At 38.4% G+C, this 21,012-nt stretch overlaps 1 protein-coding gene and 1 pseudogene across 1 annotated transcript; both read right to left on the bottom strand.

Moving 5' to 3' along the window:
* Positions 1 to 13,879: 13,879 nt before the first annotated feature.
* Positions 13,880 to 17,617, bottom strand: LOC104591266 (G-type lectin S-receptor-like serine/threonine-protein kinase SD2-5; annotated as a pseudogene).
* An 853-nt stretch (positions 17,618 to 18,470) lies between these two features.
* Positions 18,471 to 20,352, bottom strand: LOC104591265 (metacaspase-5-like). The gene is made up of 2 exons (XM_010250071.3): positions 19,798 to 20,352; positions 18,471 to 19,603 (listed from the first exon to the last, which is right to left on the bottom strand). The coding sequence occupies exons 1-2, from the start codon at positions 20,141 to 20,143 to the stop codon at positions 18,699 to 18,701; spliced, it is 1,251 nt and encodes a 416-aa protein (XP_010248373.1). The 5' UTR covers positions 20,144 to 20,352; the 3' UTR covers positions 18,471 to 18,698.
* Between the last annotated feature and the right edge of the window lie 660 nt (positions 20,353 to 21,012).

The following is a 21,012-nucleotide window of genomic DNA, read 5'->3' as shown; positions in this document are numbered from 1 at the left end:
GGGGATGACACCTGAACTGGCAGGAGACCAGAGGTAATCATGCCCGACCTGATAGAAGCTTAGGAGTGAGTGCACGAGGTGGCTATAAAATGCTCCCTACCCCCAAGAACAAGGTACGTGAACTTTGCGCCATCTGGTTTTATCTTGCCTAAGAATTCTAACTTGAGCTTCGGAGCATTCATACCGGGTTCCCTCCGGAGCTTCCTCATTTTCTCTGTTTCAGGTTCCCTGTAGCTCCATTCAGAGACAAGGTCGTTGACAGCTAGGACCAGCCGGATTGTGCACCATCAAAACCCAACAGATCAGATTTTCAAGACAAGACTAGATAGCAATTGAAAAGCATTAAAGCTAGATAAATGAAAACATACATGCTCTGTAAATTCAAGGGTTGCTTTTATGTCATGATTCTTTCATTTGTGGTTAGAGCTTCGATCGCAGTAACACAGAACTCATTGGAACAAGTACGAAAAAATAATACGAACCTAGCACGAATGGCCAAATACGAGGAAAAAAATAAACTGTCGTCTATTCTAGTGACTGGTAAAGTTTTGTGCGAGGCTTGTTTACGGGGGAACCTAGACTTCGTGAGTAGCTTGTCTTGGGTCAATTTACCTCTCGTCTTTTGCAATTTTGAATTACATTGCCCTGCTCTAAACAAGATAGAAAGGAAACGGATTAGAGTGGCATAATGCATGTATAACTATAAAACCGGATTAGAATGGCATAAAGAGTAAGGACAATTACGGATTTTGGCCATGTAGGGTTAGGGTTAGAGACTCAAGGTTGTATAAATATTATGACAACATCCACTTGACCATCTACAGGATCTTGCCCTAACCATGGGAATTATATCTTTTTATTCTGTTTTGACATTCTAATTCAATCCCAGCAACAATACCAGTGTTTCTTATGCTCTTACGAATCCGGATCTGCTCCACACTTGGTGCTCGAGTCTGGATCTCCTGCCCATACAAACTTTGCCCATGCCTATCCATATAACATCGGAGTTACACATGGATAACATCTCATTCTCCTAAATGGTATATACAGGGGGAGATATTTCCAATTCATGGGGGTAGTGTGTTATAAGTAGACATGAGCAAAGTTCTTGTGGGCAGGTGATCCGGAGTTGTAGTGCTCCTCACAATGACCCCACTGGCATATCCCACCATGTATTGGAAACATTTCCCATACTTTTGTGTTATATCATGGGAGATGTTTCCAATGCACGATGAAATGCGTCTGTGAGATGCACTGTATGAGGAGCAGATCCTAATTTTGCTCCTTTATTTGAGTTCAAAGAGCACTTGTGGGTTTTCGACAAAATGTTCAAGCACTTTGATATAAATTGCTGACGTGGCAACTAATTGGGATGTTAGCATTTCCAACTATCAACTAACTATCAGTGATGATGTGTAGACCTAAGCAAAAATATCTCACAGACAGCTGAGATCATACAACTGGATAACAATCGAATGTTCCCTAATCATCTGTAATAGTTTCCAGCTTTTTACTTCTAATTGCTTATGATAATGGTCAAATCCCAAGAATGCCGTTAAATTGTAACATCTTTCATTAGTTAATGGACACCAACCATTTTCTTTTTCGCTGTGTTTGGTGCAGTCCAAATTTATTTTTACTAGTACAAATGCATGGGAGTGTAAATGAAAAAAAAATGCAAATTCTCATTTAATTTTGTTTTGAGTTTTATTTTATTCTGCTCCATATCTTAATTTACTTCATCTGTACTGTAATCAAACAAAATAAACTAAAATTTGAAACAAAAATAAGTCATAATTTACACTAAAACCATTTGCACTGCCATAATTTTGCAGCAGTGCAAATTTATTTGCATTGCAACCAAACACATTGGTATGTGTTTATTTCCATTAGAGCCTCTGTGAAAGTGTTCTTCACTATAGATCGAGGTAGGAGCAAGGCCTCTTCTCAATCTCTAGGAGAGTCCAATACCATTTTGGTATCAAAGCCACAACCTTCGTGGATAGAAATCATGCATAGCAAGTTTAGAAGATTGAATGAGTAAAATGGAAAAGAACCATGAAGGCATATAGGTTATATGTTGGTTGAGATCTTAGATCGATTGGCTACGATGAATACACTAGTCGATAATCAAGAGAAAGGCAACCAACGATTGGTTATGGATGGATCTCAAGAAAAGGGTAGAGTAGGGGAGATCGAACCTTGCCTCTGGAGGAACTTCTCAAGGGAAGGCGATGTGGAAACCCAAACTCGAGTTACCCTAGTTTAATGAAAGAAATCTAGATGGCTGGTTGATTCGTCTTCTTCGGCAATATTTTGAGTTGCAGACTATTCCAAAAGATCAGTGGGTGGCGATGGCAAGTTTAAGTTTCAAAGGAGGGTGGTGAAGTGGTGTTCTTGGTCCATTGACCACCACCCTCACCCCTCTTGACAATAGTCCATTAAGGCTCTAGATCGCAAATACAATGGCTTGCAAGGGGCCAATATGGCCAGTCAGTTGGCAAAATTCAGCTAGTCTGGGATGGTGTAAGACAGTAGGAGTACATAGATCAGTTAGTTGCTATCCAACCGAGTAAAAGGGCTAAACAAGGATTTCTTGGTAGGAGTTTTCGTTGTAGGACTCAAACCGAAGGTTTGTGTTAGTGTGTAGAAGTTCAAGCCCTCAACTCTCAATCATGCTTTCCGGTTAGCTCTTTTAAAGAGGAACAGTGGATTGTATTTAAGAGACAATTTGGGCAAAAGTCGCACAACCCAAACCACAAGGGTCAGCCCTCTCCACTATTCCTAAGACCACCCCTGAGATCAAGAGACTCACGCTTTCTGAAGCTAGAGAGTGAGAGGAGCATGGGTTGTGTTTCCATTTTGACTCAAGTACACACCACAGCATTGCTATAAAACCCAAAAGCTATATTGGGTTACAAGCTTGCTAGAAGGGGAAGATGGTGACTCAGGTGGATTGAAGGGAGAAAAGGAGCAAGGTGGGGGAAAAAGGTGAAGATCCAGAAATTTATTTACACACACTCTTAGGCACCAGCTCACCTCGGACCATGCAAGTAGGGCTGCTCACGGGTTGGTTTGGTTTGGCTATACAGTATTTTGGCAATCGAACTGAACATTTTAGGTTGGCAATTGTGCCAACCGAAGCTGACCGACAAATAGCATAAATTAATTTGTAAAAGTTCTGTCGGATGTTTGGTTTAATTGGTTTAAACCGAACTGAGATCTCCATTAATATGTTCTAATGTTGCATACTTTTTTCTTATATTTTTGCAATTTTTCATAAGATGTAGCTTGGGGTTCTGTCAGAAATGATATAAAAATTTGAAAATAAAGAAAGAAAATCATTATGAATCCTAGAGTTAGAGTTTTAGGACAATTGTTATGACAACAATAATCATTTGAATACTTTATTCAATATTAAAATAAAAATCAATGAAATGGTAGGTCATGGGGGTAGGGGCTAAAAATAGGCCTAGGGGGTAAGGGCTAGGTTGCAAACGCAACAGAAAGTGGTAGGTTATATCATTGTAAAAAGTGGTTTACGAGAAAGGGAAAGTAGGAAATTTCATATGAGAGAGAGAGAGTTCACTTTTTTTTTAACGGCTATACCATATCACACTGTATATAGGCATTTGGGTTGGTTTTACTAAGTTTATAAATTCATAAACCACAACCCAAACTGATAAGTCAATTTATCTATATTTTTAAACTGAGGTTGACCGAAAATTTAAGAAAACCGACCAACTCAGATCGAGTTGGGTCAGGTTGGTCATTTTGGCCCAATTCATGAATAACCCTACATGCAAGTAAAGGGACTCTTCATCAACAGATTGTCACCATCTTGATAAACAATGAATCCACACATAATTTGCTAGATCCAAAGGTAGTAGAAAGGCTTGAAATCTACCACCTTTGTGGTTATTGCTAGTCAAATCTTGCGATCATACAATTCCCTTCCTACAAGAAGGTAAGGTCGTTCATGTTAAACTTAATAGATGCCTATTTTATGAAAAAAATGATTCTCTTCATTGGTGTTATTAGTTAAGAAGGATGGGGCCAGATGGTGTCTCTATCTTGGCTACTGGGCATTAAACAAAGCTACTATTAAAGATATATTCCTAGTGTCAGTTGTGGATGAACTTCTAGATGAGCTGCAAAGGGGTAGAGATTTACTCCAAACTCAACTTGAGATCAAGGTATCACTAGGGGTATCAACGGTATTCAAAAATCTGATTTTGAATTCGAGATTCGACATAATCGAATTAAATTCGGATAATTCGATTACCTAATCGGTCGAATTCGGATATCCTATTCATGCTGAATAGTTAATTGGATTCGAATTTGGATATGGCCCGATTTGAGTCGAATCGAATATTCGAATATTTAATTGGATTTGACTTCGAATATTAATTTTGATATCTGTTAGATATCGAATTGAATTTAGATATCAAATTTTTTAATCAAATCCAAATTTGGAAATTGCCTGATCTGATTCGAATTCGATCCATTTACACCCCTAGGTATCACTAGGTTTGAATAAGGGATGAAGACATCAATAAGACAACCTTTTACACCCATGAAGGACACTATGAGTGAGTTTCCCATTATGCCCTTTGGGTTGTGAACACGCCCTCCACCTTCTAGTCTTTGATGAACCAAGTCTTTAGGGACCAACTGGGGTGACATGTCCTTGTTTTCTTTGATGATATCCTAGTTTATAGAAAGGGCTAGAGCGAACATATGATCCATCTCAAATAGGTGCTTAACACTTTCTGAAAGAATCAACTAATTGCAAAATGAATATTTGGGACATGTTATTTTAACTTGTGGCGTAAAATTTAACCCTTCGAAGATATAGAGCATTGTTTAGCGGCCCAAACCCAACTCCAAATGTTTTAGGGTGTTTCTATGGCTCACTAGATATAACAAAAAATTCATAAAAGACTATGGACGAACTCATTGCTCATCCTCTCACTCAACTACTAAAAGGGGGGGGGGGGGGGGTGGAAATGGGAAACTTAGGCAGAAGAGACGTTTCAAAGGTTAAAGGAAGCATTGACTACAACATCTATCCTTGCTTTACCTAATTTCCAAGAGCCCTTCTCGATAGAGACCAATGCAAGTGAAAGGAGAAGAGGGTCTACCTATGATCGTGAGTTATTAGGGGTAGTAGTAGCTATTCAAAAGAGATATAACTTTCTAGGATAGAGGTTTCACATCCTAACCAACCACTATGGCATCATTCACATTCTAAAGTAGAAAATTTTGACTTTCCACCCAACAAAAGCTGTTAAATCAGCTCATTCAATAATGTTTTTCAGGTAATTTATAGAGATGGATGAGAAAACACTACATCGCCTCCTCCTTGATTCCTAATTGGATCGAAGAATTTAAAAAGAAAGTTGCCACAAATGACCACAAATGAAATGATGTAGGGCATCATATAAGAACTCAACAAAGGATCTAGAACCTTAGATAAGTATTCTATTAAAAATTGGTTTACTATAGAAGAAGAACAAGATTATTATTAGCTCCCAATCGGTCTTCAAGAGACATTTATTCAAAGAAACCTATGCTTTCCCCAGTGAAGGCCATTCTAGTTAGTATAACATCCTTTAAAGATTGAGTAAGATCTATTGTTGGAAGGGTCATTGATCAAAGGTAAAGAATTGGATCAAAGAATGTGACATATGCTATACGCAGACACAATTGAAATCTAGAAAGACCTTGAAGAGAGGTTATCGCTGAAGAATGCTCCAAGAACCTACCAGCTCAAGAAAAACCTTGCAACATTACAACAAGGAAATCTTTCGGTAGCAGCCTACTTCACCAAATTGAAGGCCCTATGGGATGAGCTCCAAACGTTGGTTCCTGTTCCTGAGTGCACTTGCGAAGCAACTAAACAATTTGTGGCCATGCGAGAAGATGAGAAGCCGCATCAATTTCTCATGGGACTGAGGGATGTCTTCAATAATGTTAGATCGAATATTCTTGGATCGGATCCTTTGCCAAACATCAATAGGCCATACACTCTTGATGCCGGAGTAGCACTCTTTGCAAATTTTTCCAAGAGCCATTTGGTGTCTAATACCTAAACCAAGTCTAAGGTGAAATGTGAGCACTGCAAGAAACCTAGGCATACACAATATTGTTGCTTTGAACTTGTGGATACCCACCAAACTAGAACAAAGGTAAAGCACAAGCACAAGGCAAAGGATCAAAAGCCACATTTGCTTCAATCAGTACACAGAATGATGAGGCATCTCCCATACAAGGATTAAACCTTGAACAATACAATCGGCTTATGGCTCTCATAACGCTAGATAACATCGCAGCCAATGCCTCTGGTAAGGCTCTAGTTACATTTCCCAACCAACCTTCTTGGATCTTAGATAGCAGAGTTTTAGATTATATGGTTTATGATATGAAATTCCTTACTGTTTACAAAGTATTGGTCCAACCTAAGCTAGTTCACTTGCCCAATGGAGTTGTTTTGCAAGCTACACATCAAAGGACAGTTATGCTGACCCCTGATATTACTCTTCATGAGTTTCTCCATATACTTGGTTTCAATTGAAATTTGATCTCCATTAACAAATTAACTGGTCAATTGCGATGCATTGCCATTTTCTTGCCAACTACTTGTGTGATTCAAGACCTAGTGTCGAGGAAAGTGATTGGCATGGGTGAGGCACTAAACGGAATCTACCACTTCACTATTGACGCTCCATGTTCCTCTGCCTTGATTGCTCACAATGAAGTTACTACTGATACATGACACAAGTAGTTCCTGGCATTTCAACTCTTCTTGCAGGATTACCATGTGACACTTGTTATCATGCAAAACAATCGTGTATGCCATTTCCCATAACAGCTCTCGAGTAATGAAACTATTTCATCTAGTTCATGCTAACATTTGGGATGGTTATTCTACTCCTTCTCATAGTGGTGCACGATATTTTCTCACCATAGTAGATGGCTTTTCCCGTAGCATTTGGTTGTATTTGATGCATAGGAAAATTCAAGTTCTTTAGTATTTTTCTCAGTTTTGCAATATGATCAAAACACAATTTTAGTGTTTTGTTCGAATCATGCGGATGGATAATGGATTGGAATTTTTTTATATCCCATGAAGAACTTCTTGTTATAACAAGGAATAGTCCATCAACATTCTTGCGTCGACACACCATAACAAAATGGCGTGGTTGAACGCAAACACAGACATTTGCTTGAGATAGCTCGAGCACTTCACTTTCGGGTAGGGCTTCCTCTTTCCTTTTGGGGAGAGTATGTGACCACAACAACATATTTGATCAATTATCGCCTAACTCAAGTACTGGGCAGCAAGACACATTCCGAATTGTTGTTTAATCGACCATCGTCATACGACTATATTCGCGTATTTGGCTGCTTGGTCTATGCTAGAAACCATAGTTGTACTCGCAACAAGTTTACTACCCGTGCAATTAGAGGATTGTTTGTCAGATATCCATTTGGACAAAAGGCTTACAAAATCTTTGAACTAGACTCCCGATAAATCTTTACCTCATGCGATGTTGTCTTCTATGAAAATCATTTCCCATTCATGCTGAATGAATCAACACCTTTCACCAATTCAGGGCCGATTATACCATTACCCACTTCTTACAACATTGATTGCCTTCCACATGATGAGCAAATGGTTCAGCCCAGTCCAACTCAGTCCAGCCCAATTTGGTTTGTCCTAACCATGGCATTGCTATAACTCACCCTCATCGACAACGAAAAACTCCAACATACTTGAGGGGATATGATTGTCAATTCTTTGGATACTCAACTAGCTTCCTTGATCACATGGACACCCCAATTGAACCACACACATATAATCAAGTAGTTCTTGACCCACGGTGACGGCAAGCTATGGAAGATGAACTCTTAGCATTGAATCAAAATAACACATGGACTCTTGTTGAACTTCTGTCAGGAAAACGAGCCATCAGAGCACGATGGGTGTACAAAATCAAATGTTGAGCTTATGGAACAATTGAACGTTATAAGGCAAGACTTATGGCTAAGGGGTACACTCAAGTTGAGGGTCTGGACTTCCATGACACATGTGCACTAGTGGCCAAACTAGTTACAGTTCAGTGCCTTTTGTTAGTTGTTGTCAGTCGAGGATGGACCCTTCACCAAATCGATGTTGACAATGATTTTTTGAATGACAATCTACATGAGGAAGTCTACATGGAAATTCCGTCAGGTCTTTCTAATCTAAGAGACAACCAAGTGTGTAAACTAAACAAATCCCTTTATGGTCTATGACAAGTCTCTCGACAGTTGTTTGAAAAATTTTCAGACGTCTTCAAGCAATATGGGCTTACTTAGTCATTAAATGACTACTCACTCTTCTTCTTTTCTAATTCAGGTTCATACATTGTTGTCCTTATTTACGTCGATGATTTGATCATCACTGGCAATAATCTTGATTAAATTAATGATCTAAAGCAATACCTGCACAAGTGTTTCCATCTCAAAGATTTGGGACCACTCACTTATTTCTTGGGGATTGAGGTTCAACAGTCTCCATTTGGATTTTTTTTTTTTACATCAACGAAAGTACCTACTTGACATATTACATGAAGCCAACATGATTGGTTGTTGCCCAACATCATTTCCAATGGAACAACAACTACGGTTTGATGAGCAAAGTCCCTTACTTATAGACCCTAGTTGTTTCCACCGTCTCATTGGCTGATTAGTGTATTTAACCATTACACGACTAGAACTTTGTTACTCTGTTCATGCCCTTAGTCAACATATGCAACACACAACTGAAGCTCACATGACTGTGGCCTTACACATCCTCAGATATCTCTTTGCCTCTTCAAACAACGACCTTTTCTTACCTTCATCAATTTTGACTATTGTTCGAGCCTATTGTGATGTTGACTGGGGTAATTGTCCAATGTCCCAATGATCCACAATGAGACATGTGATCTTTGTTGGTAATTCACCTGTATCTTGGAAGACAAAGAAACGGAACACTATAGTCCGCTCATTAACTGTGGTAGAATATTGTGCAATGGCTTCCACCACTACAAAGTCGCTATGGCTCAAACGTCTCCTTGCTGATCTCAACATTTCTGTCACTCAGTCATTATTGCTTCATTGTGACAATCAAGCGGTTTTTCATGTAGTAGCAAATCCAGTTTTTCACGAATGAACGAAGCATATAGCAATTGATTGTCACTTCTTGCGTCGTGAACATATTCAAACCAAGACAATCAAAGCCTTAGGGGCTGATAGATTTCATTATCTACTTGGCAAGTTAGGCATTTGCTTCCTTCATGCCCAACTTGACGGGGGAGGGGGGTGTTAACAAAACAAGATTGTGTTAAAGAAAGTTAAAATATTCTGGCAACCTAAAGACATTCACTGCATGATCTTTTCTAAGACCTCATTGCATATGTATTTATATACATCGTCATTCGACAAGTAGAGAATGAATAAGATAGATTTTTTCTTTAACAAGTTTGTTTCTTCGGTGCAAACTGTACTCTATTTTTTGTAAGTTTTGTATCATTTTACATATGCTAATGTCACAAGTATGAAAATGCCCTCTATACAGGCTTGCTATAGCCACTCCCAATCTTAGATCAAGCCTAGATAGATGTCTTAATGGATTTTGTAGGTCTTCCAAGTCTAATAACAAGACTATGATTTGGGTTGTAATAGACAAACATACAAAGTTTACTCACGTCATTGCTTTATCCCATCCGATCCACCCAGAGAGTTGTTTGACGTTCGTTTCGTTCATGAGGTTTACATGGGATGCCAAGGTCCACCGTGAATAATCGGAACCCTATCTTCACTAGCACATTTTGGAAGGAAATATTTAGATATAGGGGGTAAAACTAAACATCAGCTCCTCACATCACCCACAAATAAATAGGCAAACCAAAGGTGCTCAGTGGAACCTTGGAGCCATACTTGCGGTGCTTCACCAATGATCAACCTCATTCTTGAAGTCGGTAGTTGCCTTTGGCTAGGTGGTGGTACGTCACCACCTTCTACACTTCCACTAAGACCACCCCATTTCAAGATTTAGACGGATATCCACCTCCTACTTTGATATCCTATATTCTAGGCTTCATGAAAGCCCTAACAATCGAAGAAGAGCTTTAAGATAGGGAATCTGCCTTCCAATAACATAAATAGAATCTTATCTTTACCCAAGGGCATATGAAGAAAATAGCGGATAAGGGCCAAACAGAAATAACATTCCAAGTAAAATGACTAATTTACTAAAAATTATGTTTGGTTTGAAGGAAAAGATAAAGAAAGGAAGAGAAATGTAGAAAAACCCATACAAAATTTGTAAAAGTTTCACTATCTTTCCCTACATTTTCCTTCAAATCAAACACAACCTTTAAGATTGTAGCCTTATCGCCCAATCTCTAATGTTTGTCGTCGGTCAGAAAAATTAGCAGCCATTCAGAGTATTGGAAAGAATTGGTCCTGTGGCCTACGGACTTTCTTAATTTACCTAATAGTTGCAGACTCCACCTCGGATTTCATGTCTCCTAGCTCAAGGCAAAGCTAAGAAAACAGACTATAAAGTCAACTTTACCCCTCTTACAACAAAAGGTAATCTACAACCTCTGCCTTAAGCAACTCTGGAGCATAGAATGGTTAAGAAGAGAAACTAAGTCATCACTAAAGTACTCATATAGGGGGTGGGAACCAATGCTGTTGATGTTACTTGATAAGAATGGAAGGGCATTATAGGAAAAATTCCCTCGAGTCTACCTTGAGGAAAAGGCAAATCCAAAGGGGTACGATGATGCCTAATATTATAATAGTCACATATGTCACATGTGAATAGAATGTGATGGATTACTACTAGGTAAGAGGTATTTGTGATATTGTCATCAAACTTGGAGGTACTTTAAATCATTTTGCAAATAGTAGTGATATAGTTAGTTAATTTTACAAAACCCAATATATGATAATTTAAATATTTTACCCTAATTTTAACTTCTATTTTCCACAACGAGAATGAGATAGAGAAACAATTTCTGGATGGAAGATTTTCAAAGCAATTCAGCTTTTTTATATTGGTAAAAATACTCTTATGTCTTAATTCATACCTAAAACTTTATTACAGAAAAATTAATGTCTAAAAATAAAAATTCTCATGTCTTAAGAAAATTCCATACACTAAAAATGATAAATTTGATTGGAAACGTTGAATATCTATACATTTGATTATCCCATTATTAAAGAGGTATATATGTGATTCCATTAAAGATGACTGCAAAAGTTAGGGGTGTTCATTTGGTTGGTTTCATTCGGTTTAGTTCGAAAATGGAGCATAATCAATATTTTGATTAGGCCATTTTCATGAACCAAATCGAACCAAATTCAAGTTGATTCTATTCGGTATTAAGTTGGTTAATAATTAAAATATAAATATATGTTATATTTATAATTAAATGCATATTAATATTAATATTTCTGATTCAGATATAAAATATATATTTATTTCAGTTAATTCAATAAATGATGTTTGTAAATTTACCAAACCGAACTGAACTGAAAGCTGAGTAAACTGAGTCAAATTAGCTCATTTGGTGTTGTTCTCTCTCTTAGATCGCTTAGCTCTCATTAGAATTGCCAAATTGCCATGAATCTAATTGGTTTGAATCTATTTTTTTTTTTTAAAGAATAGCAGTATCTTATATATATGTATATATTAAAGGGATAGGGGTGGCCTCCCCTTTCGCCAAATGCATTTGGCGAAAAATTACGGAATCATTCTGGTCACTGGTTTTGGGTTGACAGTTCGACAGTTCGGTTCGAACAAATGACCCGTTCAGAAAAAAAAAATTATAAGCAAAAAATTACGGAATCATTATGGTCACTGGTTTTGGGTCGACAATTCGACTGTTCGGTTCGAACAAATGGCCCATTCTGAAAAAAAAATTATAAGCAAAAAATTACAGAATCATTATGGCCACTGATTTTTAGGTCGACGATTCGATTGTCCGGTTCGAACAGATAACCCATTCTGACAACAAATATTATAGGGAAAAAATTGAGTGTGTGAGGTCCATTAAACAATATCATACATGTTATGTCATTTGAGTGTGTGACTCATACAACCCAAAAACGGAACTGTTTTGGCCATCGGTTTTTGGGTTCATAGTTCGACCGTCCAATTCGAATAGATGGACGGCTTGTTCTAACAACAAAAAAAAAAGACCAAAAACCATTAAATGGGTCGACGGTTCGACGACTCGGGTCAATGGGTCATTGGGCGATTCAACGATTTTTGACCAAGGACCAGGATTGGGGTAAAATGGAACCAGTTGCTTGGATGACTCTCAATTAAAAAAATAAAAAATAGTGGTTCCACTGTCTGGTTTGATGGATGACCCATTCTAACAACAAAAGTTACAAGCAAAAAATTGAGTGTATAAAGTCCATTAAGTAGTATCATATGTGTTATGTCATTTAACCGCCCCGGTCAACAGGTCATTGGCTAATTCAACGATTTTTGGCCAGGGACCGGGTTTGGGGTAAAACGGAACCAGCTGCCTGGATGGTTCTCGGGCCAAACGGTCCTATTTTCTGGATCAACTGAGAGTTCTCGATATGAAACAAATGACAGTTATGAAGTAGAACTCAGAACTATCGTGGTATGATCGTATTAATTCTTTTATATGAGATGCTTTGCTGAAACAATATTTAAAAAACGAAAATATAATAATCTTTTTAAGATTTTATATAAATTTTAAGACTTAGGTACTTGGAATAATCTTTTTTAATATAACAAATAACAATATGCGCCTGCGAAAGAGGGACCCCTCCGCTAGTGTTGTAATTAATTTGATATCACCATTAAGGGAGCTGGCTTAGCTTCCCTTTAATGCCAAAATCTTGATGGAACACTTGCTATATATAACTATCTGTAGTTGCAGATTATTCAGAGTGATCAATAAAATTAGTTGCTTTCTCATATTTATGAATGTTCATTAAGTTATACCTTGCCGTGGGTCTTGGACCAGTTATGGAATCCAGATATATTTTTCATAAAGCGTTCCTCATATCAACCTCACAATACGTCCCAGCCGTATATTGGGAATATCTGCCCTTGTATATTTTTATTGATGGAGAGGTGTTTCCAAATATATGGTGCGATTCTCTGCTTTGAGGTTCGTTCTGTGGGGAGCAAATCCTAATTCTCTGCTGTGAACATCTTTTGTAAGCCAATGCCATGTGATCAATCAACACTACACAGTAATGAGTAATCCAGAGTTCCAGACTCCTCCAAGGAAAACCTTTGCCTTGTGTCAGTTGTGTGACAGTGTGCCCAGACACAGACGGCTATTCAACCCTGTTAACTGCTATATATGCAACATACCGTTAACTCGCATCAATTTTCATTTTTTATTTTGTTTTTTGTTTTTTTGTCACCTATGATCTTTATAATCTATTATGGTGAATAAAGAGCTAAAAACAAAAATTAAAATAAAAAATAAAAATGTTAAGATAATCAAATTGAATTTAATATTTGAGGGAATTTTTATCATCATACGATTCATTTCATAATACTTAACTTATTATTAATTTTGATGTTCTAGGGTATAAAATAGCTGCCCATATCAACGTTTATCTCTCTGTTTTTCTTTTGTTTTGAAATTTCTCTTTTTTGCTTGGGAAAAATGAAAGACGTGTTTGCTTCCTTCCTGAGATATCAAGCTCTTAGGAATCAACAGTTCTAGGGAGCTATTTTACTACTCTGGAACTTCCAATGAATCAAAATCCTCTATTCAGCAATGGTGTCTTCCATGAAATTTCGTATTATTTAATAAGAAAAATTTCAGAAGTCCAAATCCACCAAGGGAATAGAATAAATATATACAAGTACACACTTCTAAAGATTCTAGTTAAAGCACAAATTGGCTGCCGGATGAGTTCAACTCTTAGAACTTAAAGATATCTTCATACAATGGGAATTTCGCCTGCAATTTCATTTCTCATCTCACTTCTAAAAGAAAATGAGATATCTTCATAATTGCAAAACCTTGATTTCAGATACATCCATGCTCGAATGGAGAAAAGTACATTCGGTGCCAAAGAATAGGCAGCATAAATTTCCATTGATGTCATAAGAAAAGAAAATAAATATTCAGAAAGAAGAATTGTCATGAAAATGAAAATCTGATTATTTGTTTGCAAGAGTCCTCTTCTTCACCTTGGGCCTGATAAAACTGATGGAAGTAATGGAGATGAATCACCAAAATTTTCCTCTCTCTGAGCTGGAATTATTGCTGGTTGTGTTAGGGAATTCCCAAAGCTATAATCCAGGTTAGGTTCAATATTCATAAACCCCTCCAAGACCTTCACTACTACTGACATGGAAGGCCTCCTGGAGAAATCATTTTGCAAACACCATGCAGCAAGCTCCATCATTTCAACAGCTTCTGTTGTATGTAATTGCATATCCTCACTGCATTTATCAACCAAATCAATTAGATTTCCTTGCTCTGCATTTCTTTTGAACAGATCAACTAAATACATACTTTCCTCTGGTTGAGAGCGATCCAAAATTTTCCTTCCACATACAATTTCCAAGACCACAACTCCAAAGCTATATACGTCTACCTTTTCTGTGATCATTGAGCTCAACCATTCAGGAGCCAGATACCCAGGAGTTCCTCTCATTGTGGTCATAACTTGGCTCTGATCCCTGTCAATAAGCTTAGACAACCCAAAATCAGAAACTTTAGCATTGAAGTTGTCATCCAAGAGGATATTCTGGGGTTTAATGTCTAAATGAACTATTCTCTGCCTGCATTCTTCATGGAGATAAGCTAGTCCCCTGGCAATATCAAGGATGACATTTCGTCTCTTATTCCAATCAAGGGAGAGCTCCTGGTTTCTGTGGAAGATCCACTTATCCAAGGATCCATTGCACATGTACTCATAAACTAGTAGCCTATGGGATTTCTCTGAACAAAATCCGATCATTCTTACTAAATTGACATGATGAATGCTTCCAATTGTCTCAACTTCAGCTAAGAATGACTTCTTCACTTGCCCTAGACCATCCAAGCACTTCACTGCAATTCTGATGCCACTGTCCAAAGTCCCTTCAAACACTGATCCGAATCCTCCTTCCCCAAGTTTCTTGGAAAAATTGTCAGTTGCATCTTTCATAATTTCGTAAGAAAATTTCGTGGGCATTCCTGGTACTTGTTGCAAATCATCCTCCTCATCCTCTTCAGCATATTTTTTCTTCCTGTAAAGAATAACCCAGATAGTTGTTAGGAGAAAAATAACTAGGAGTGCTCCAACGCTGGATCCCACTATGATTGCTGTATGGTTTTCCTTCTTTTCAGGTGGAAAATTGGTGAGGGAGCTGGTGAAATTGGAGTTCTCTGAACCTTAATGAATGCAACTAAGTTATAACTAATGCCTTCGTTCTTGTTGGTCATCAGGGAGAAGAGCTGGTTAGGCAAAGAGCAATTCCCAATTGAAGCATTCCAATCATACTTAAACAGAGCAGCCTTGCAAGAACATTTATTCAAACAGGCATGCTTGCGACTCTCCATGCTTGTCTGGTTAAGGTCTGGAGGAGCAAGGTTGAAGTAATTAATATCTCTGATCTCCTTAAAACTGTGATATTGAGAAGCTTGGCAAGACAAGGGAGTAATTTCAGAACACCCCAGATTCAGTTGCCTGTCATTTAATGGCTTGAAGAAGCTTGACTCTCCGTCAGTTCCCTGGAGACAACTGCACTGCCCATCTGAGCAAACACCATAATTCCCACAGATCGTGGGATAACCACATGAAGTTATAAATGTTGTCAGCGGATCGCTCACAGTCTTCCATCCCTGCGCCCATTCATAAACTCTCACATGACCATCTGGTTCCAGCTTCATGTACGCAAGCAACGGTGGAGCTGTTGAAAACCTAGCCCAAACATTTGGCATGTTTGTGTACAGAATAAGACTTCCATTGAATAACATCACATAGTTCAGTTTGAAGTCCAGCGTCTGCTTGTAATAAACCTGCGGAGGATCAGACTTGATGGAAGCAAAGAAACCATTACTAGAAACAGAAAATGAGAACAAACCTTGAGTCCAATTCAATGCAGATACGCTAGTCGTGATTGTCTTCCCAGGCAAAAACTTCTGCCCGGGGAGCAAAGAGTCAGTTGGGTGCTCAAACGACTGCCAGACGGTCCTATTGATCTTTCAAGATCAAATCTCCATCTGCAGTCAGCTCCAAGGTTGCATTTTCTCCCACGAGATGGTTTCGATTGGCAGATCAGACAACTTGTGGGGGTGAAGATGTATCAGATACTAGAAGATCCTCTTCGATTAGGATAATAAAGACCCCGAACAGGAAAGAATCGCAATTCCTATTGCAGTAGAAGCCACAGGCGAAACTTGGACGTGATGAAGATCCTCTGATAAGGATGGGCCTGACGGCCACATTGTACTCATAATTGAAATTCTTGGAATTCTTAATGGCGGGGCTGTTCTTCCATGAAGTTGAGAGGTCAGCCATGGGATAATCCAAAGTTTTGCTGGTGATTGAATGGCAAGAAAAGATTAAGAGAAGGAGAAATTGAGCAAGAGTACGGCCCATGATCAAGCTGATACCCATAGAAGTCCGTCCATGAAGTTGAGACTCGTCATTGAACTCCCGTTCAATTCATGGATGGATCTTTTACGAAGAACGAAGTAATAAAATGAATTCTACTTTGCAATAAAAAAGAATTTGAGCCATAGAATTTGAACGTCTATGAGCTCGAGTCAGCAGCATCGTACAGAAGTAATAGGTACATCTTGGCTGTGGAAAAGTCTATAAGAATTTTCCAAGAAACCACCTTCTAGATTCAAAGGCTTATGCATGGAAGCCAACCCTGGAGTTGGAAAAGTCCAGGGTTGGAAGCAAAATTCTTATAGGTTAGCACCTGGGGCTTCTGACGTTCTCTCTCTCTTCGCAGGTCCAACGTACCTGTCCTCGGCCAAACAAGACCTCAGACTCCTCAATCAGTCTTCGGCTCGGAAGCAAAATTACCGTGTTGCCCTCAACCCATTCTAGGCCGCAACAAAAAACATCATAAATAGGTTGAGTCACTAAAAAATAACGTTTGCATTCGAATGGGATTAATTGGGAAATGGGAGGGTGACAAATGAGGGTGTTTGGTTCTATGGGCGTTTATTGAAAAAGACCACCACATCAACATTACATAGGCATTCACGTTTACTATATATAAAACCCCTATTTGATTTCACCATTTATCAAATAAATAATAAAAAAACTGAAATACTTTTGATTTTTATGCATGGGCATATGGGGAAATGTCAAAATTTTGTTTCCCCCAACTAAACAATAAAAGCAAAAAACATTTAAACTAATATTGTACAAATAAATATTTAAAGTAAAATACAAAAACTTCCCCTAAAGTTTAATTTTAACAAATACCGCCCCTAAACTTTTGAGAAACTCAACAAAAACCTCCCTTCCGTCACTGTCTTAGACGGAAAATGTTAGATTGATGCACTGGTTTTTTTCAAATATCCATTCTACCCTTTTATAAATTATTTTACATATAAAATTACTGAAATAATCCCATTTTAACTCAACAAAAAAAAAACATATTCAGTAAGTTTGTATGTAAAATTACTGAAATGATCGTTAAAAGAGGTTTTTGTTGAGTTAAAATGGGATTATTTCAGTAGTTTTGTATGTAAAATAATTTATAAAAGGGTAGAATGAGTATTTGGAAAAAACTGGTGCATCAATATAGCGTTTTCCATCTGGGACAATGACAGAAGGAAGGTTTTTGTTGAATTTCTCAAAAATTCAAGATAGGTATTTGTTAAAATGAAACCATAAGGGAGGTTTTTATGATTGTCATAAACTTCAAGGGAAGTTTTTATATTAACAATAAGATGGTATTTGATATGACTTCCATTTATTTGATAAACCGTGGCACCATGTGGGCATTTATCCCATTATGTTATTTGGCAGAATAACTTTTAACAAATCAAATAAACAAACGAAAACCATATCCAATACCTCTAAATGGCCCATCCATTAACGCCAAAGAAGCAAATATACACAATCTTATTTCTTTTTGTTTCGGTTTTACTTAACAAAGCCCATCCATCGCATCCAAACCATGTAGGTAGGTATAGGTCATAGAAATACAAAGAATATAGAATTCTTTTTCAGCTTTGCATTCATAATTTTGACCTTTAGGCTGTGTTTGGTTGTAATGCAAATAAGTTTGCATTGATGCAAAACCATGATGGTACAAATAATTTGAATGTAAATTCTAATATATTTTTGTTTCAAGTTTTAGCTTATTTTATTTGGTTAATTAAAACATAAAAAATAAAATAAAATCAAAAACAAAATTAAGCAAGAATTTGCATTCTTTATGTATTTATACTAATGCAAATAAATTTCGACTCCAACCAAACACAGCTTTAATAAATGATTTTTTATTTCCATTTTGGCTTATATCATGTCATCAATATAGTCAAGAGAAAGACTCAATACATGAACAGGACACGATCATACGATACGGCCTCAACCGATCTGTGAGCCAACAGTAAAGCCTCCTCTGTTCTATTATGAATACAAAAGAAGGAATGCTGTCTTGTCAAATTTATAGCTCAACGACAAGAAAATTAACAAATGAAACGTACATCCACATAACTGTCACAGCAATAGAGTCCAGGACGCTGAGTGAATCCTTCACTCTCCAGCATCTTCCTAGCCTTCATCACAAGCTCCTTATTGGTAACATTGCCATCTGTTTCAGCAATAATCAATTGAACCGCATTACTCATTGCACCATATGCCGCTTCCTCATTCTCTGTTGGGGTTGCATCCGCAGCTGTCTGATCCGTCTGGCACCCACTGATCAAGATACCATGCTCAGGAAGTGAACCCTTGCTTCGTCCAGCATAAACCTCTTGCTTGCTTGAAACTTCCGTTTTCATGGCTGCTTTTGCATAACCCTCGTCGTTTTCCTCCAGTTTCTGCTTCACAAACTCCAGAGCCCGATTTCCCACCGTGCCCATGAATCCACCACCGCTCGTGCCTTTATGGTGGAGTTTGTTCATGATAAACTTCATGAATTTCTTCACCTTTGGACTCGCATCCTCCCCGAAGAGGTCAAACAGTGTTGGCCGCAGCTTCCCTATATCAATTTCGTTCTTCCCTGTCTTCTGCTTTAGTATTTTTATCAGGGTGGACGGCGGCAGGTATTTGCTCTTAATGCGATGACCCTGCTCGTTGTACTGGGGCTCCCCCTCTTGGGTTTCCTCTTCATCATGACGTCGGTCGTGGTGGTGGTGGTGGTGGTGGTTGTGGCGCCTTACAAAAGGGAGTTCTATTCCCCTTGTCTCGAATGCATCTCTGACGCCAAAGCTGGAATCCGCATCTGATACTAGCTCTCGGTGCCGCTTGCTGCTCTCCCCAATTTGCTCCTTAGCCTCGTCGATTAGGCCACCGCTGTGGCATGAATCTGATACAATTGTTATGCGACAGCCTTCCGGGACTAGTTCGACGAAATCCCTGATCTCATCGTCTGCACATGAACACACAATAAGCACACACACCCAGAAGCTTCAGTTCAACCTTCAGTATGCTTTCTATCCTGGTCAACACCAGTCAGAATTTGGGCATTATCTTTCGTTTCAGTAGATCAGGGAAAATCAGAGTGGAACAGAAAGGTAATTAATGAACCAGAGCCACTAAAAATAGTAGATTATTAAAGCGTACCGGTAATGAGGTTTATGTCGCAAGGAACAATGCACTCGTCGTAGCCGGTGTCATCTTCCTCGCCGGTCTCGGGAGGTAGACGGTTACCATGACCGCTGTAGTGGAAGAAAAGGAAGCCACCGGGCTCAGCCGATCGTACGAGATCGGAAAGAGCAGCTCGGATGTTTTTGCCGGTGGGCTGGGTGTACGAATTATCGGTATCGATCAAGACGGTGATATCTTGTTCGGAGAAGCCGTAACGGTCGATGAGTGATTTGTGCATCCTCTTGACGTCATTGACGCATCCCCCGAGTTCTATCTCCATTCCCGGGTAATTGCAACCTACCAGAAGAGCCCTCTTTGCCATCTGATCAAACTGAACAACTCTCTCTCTCTCTCTCTCTCTCTATATATATATATATAGCAGCCTATTACCTCTTTCCTCTGAATTTTATATAGGGAAAATTGGCTGTATAGATAGACTCCACACAAGCCGCCCACTCGTCGGCGTATTCTGTTCCAATCCAACAACGTTCGACGTTATTTCTGTGTCGTCCACCACAGACACAGTTGAACAATGAGAGCTTAGACTTTGACTTTTATTTATGTACAAAAATTTAAGAAAAGTTGCCAAATTGAAAAGGTCATTGCATCTCTTCCTTGCACGACTTGTATTAAATGACTTTGGCTACATGAAGCCATTAATCTCATATGGAAACGTTCAGATTGGCTTTGAGGCTTGAGTTGAGTGCTGCTGGTTTCATTTTGCCATTTTGGAACTGCAATTAGAATTGAATGAATCCAAAGTTCCTATCAATAAGAAAAACGTGGAAGTGGAACTGAAGGTATAAAATCTTTTCTTTTCTTTTCTTTTTTTTTTTTTAATTTTTAGTAGTTGAAAATCAATGGAAGATAATGACCCTCGGATAGGAGAAACAGGATTTATATATATGTAGCTATTGCCAACCCAAGTGGTTGAATGTGGATATTGCAAGCTTCTGGAGTCTTGCCAGATAGTAGGAGGTAGGCAATTAGGCATTTTGTTTAGGGGGAACTGGGAAGGTGTAGGGGATGGTGCCCAGCATTCGCAATTAAGCGATGGAAGAAGCTGGTTAGAGCTCCAGTTTTTTCTGAATTACAAGTCTTAACTTGACCTTATCCAATTATTTAGCTCAGAACTCAGATGTCATTTCTCGAGCAGCCTTTGAAAGCAGTTACGAAGAAGGAAGAAGGATT

This window comes from Nelumbo nucifera, chromosome 6 (genome assembly GCF_055504915.1).
Source record: "Nelumbo nucifera cultivar China Antique chromosome 6, China Antique-T2T, whole genome shotgun sequence".
NCBI lineage: Eukaryota > Viridiplantae > Streptophyta > Magnoliopsida > Proteales > Nelumbonaceae > Nelumbo > Nelumbo nucifera.
Note: the sequence above shows the minus strand (reverse complement) of the source record. Positions and strands in the feature narration are given on the sequence as shown.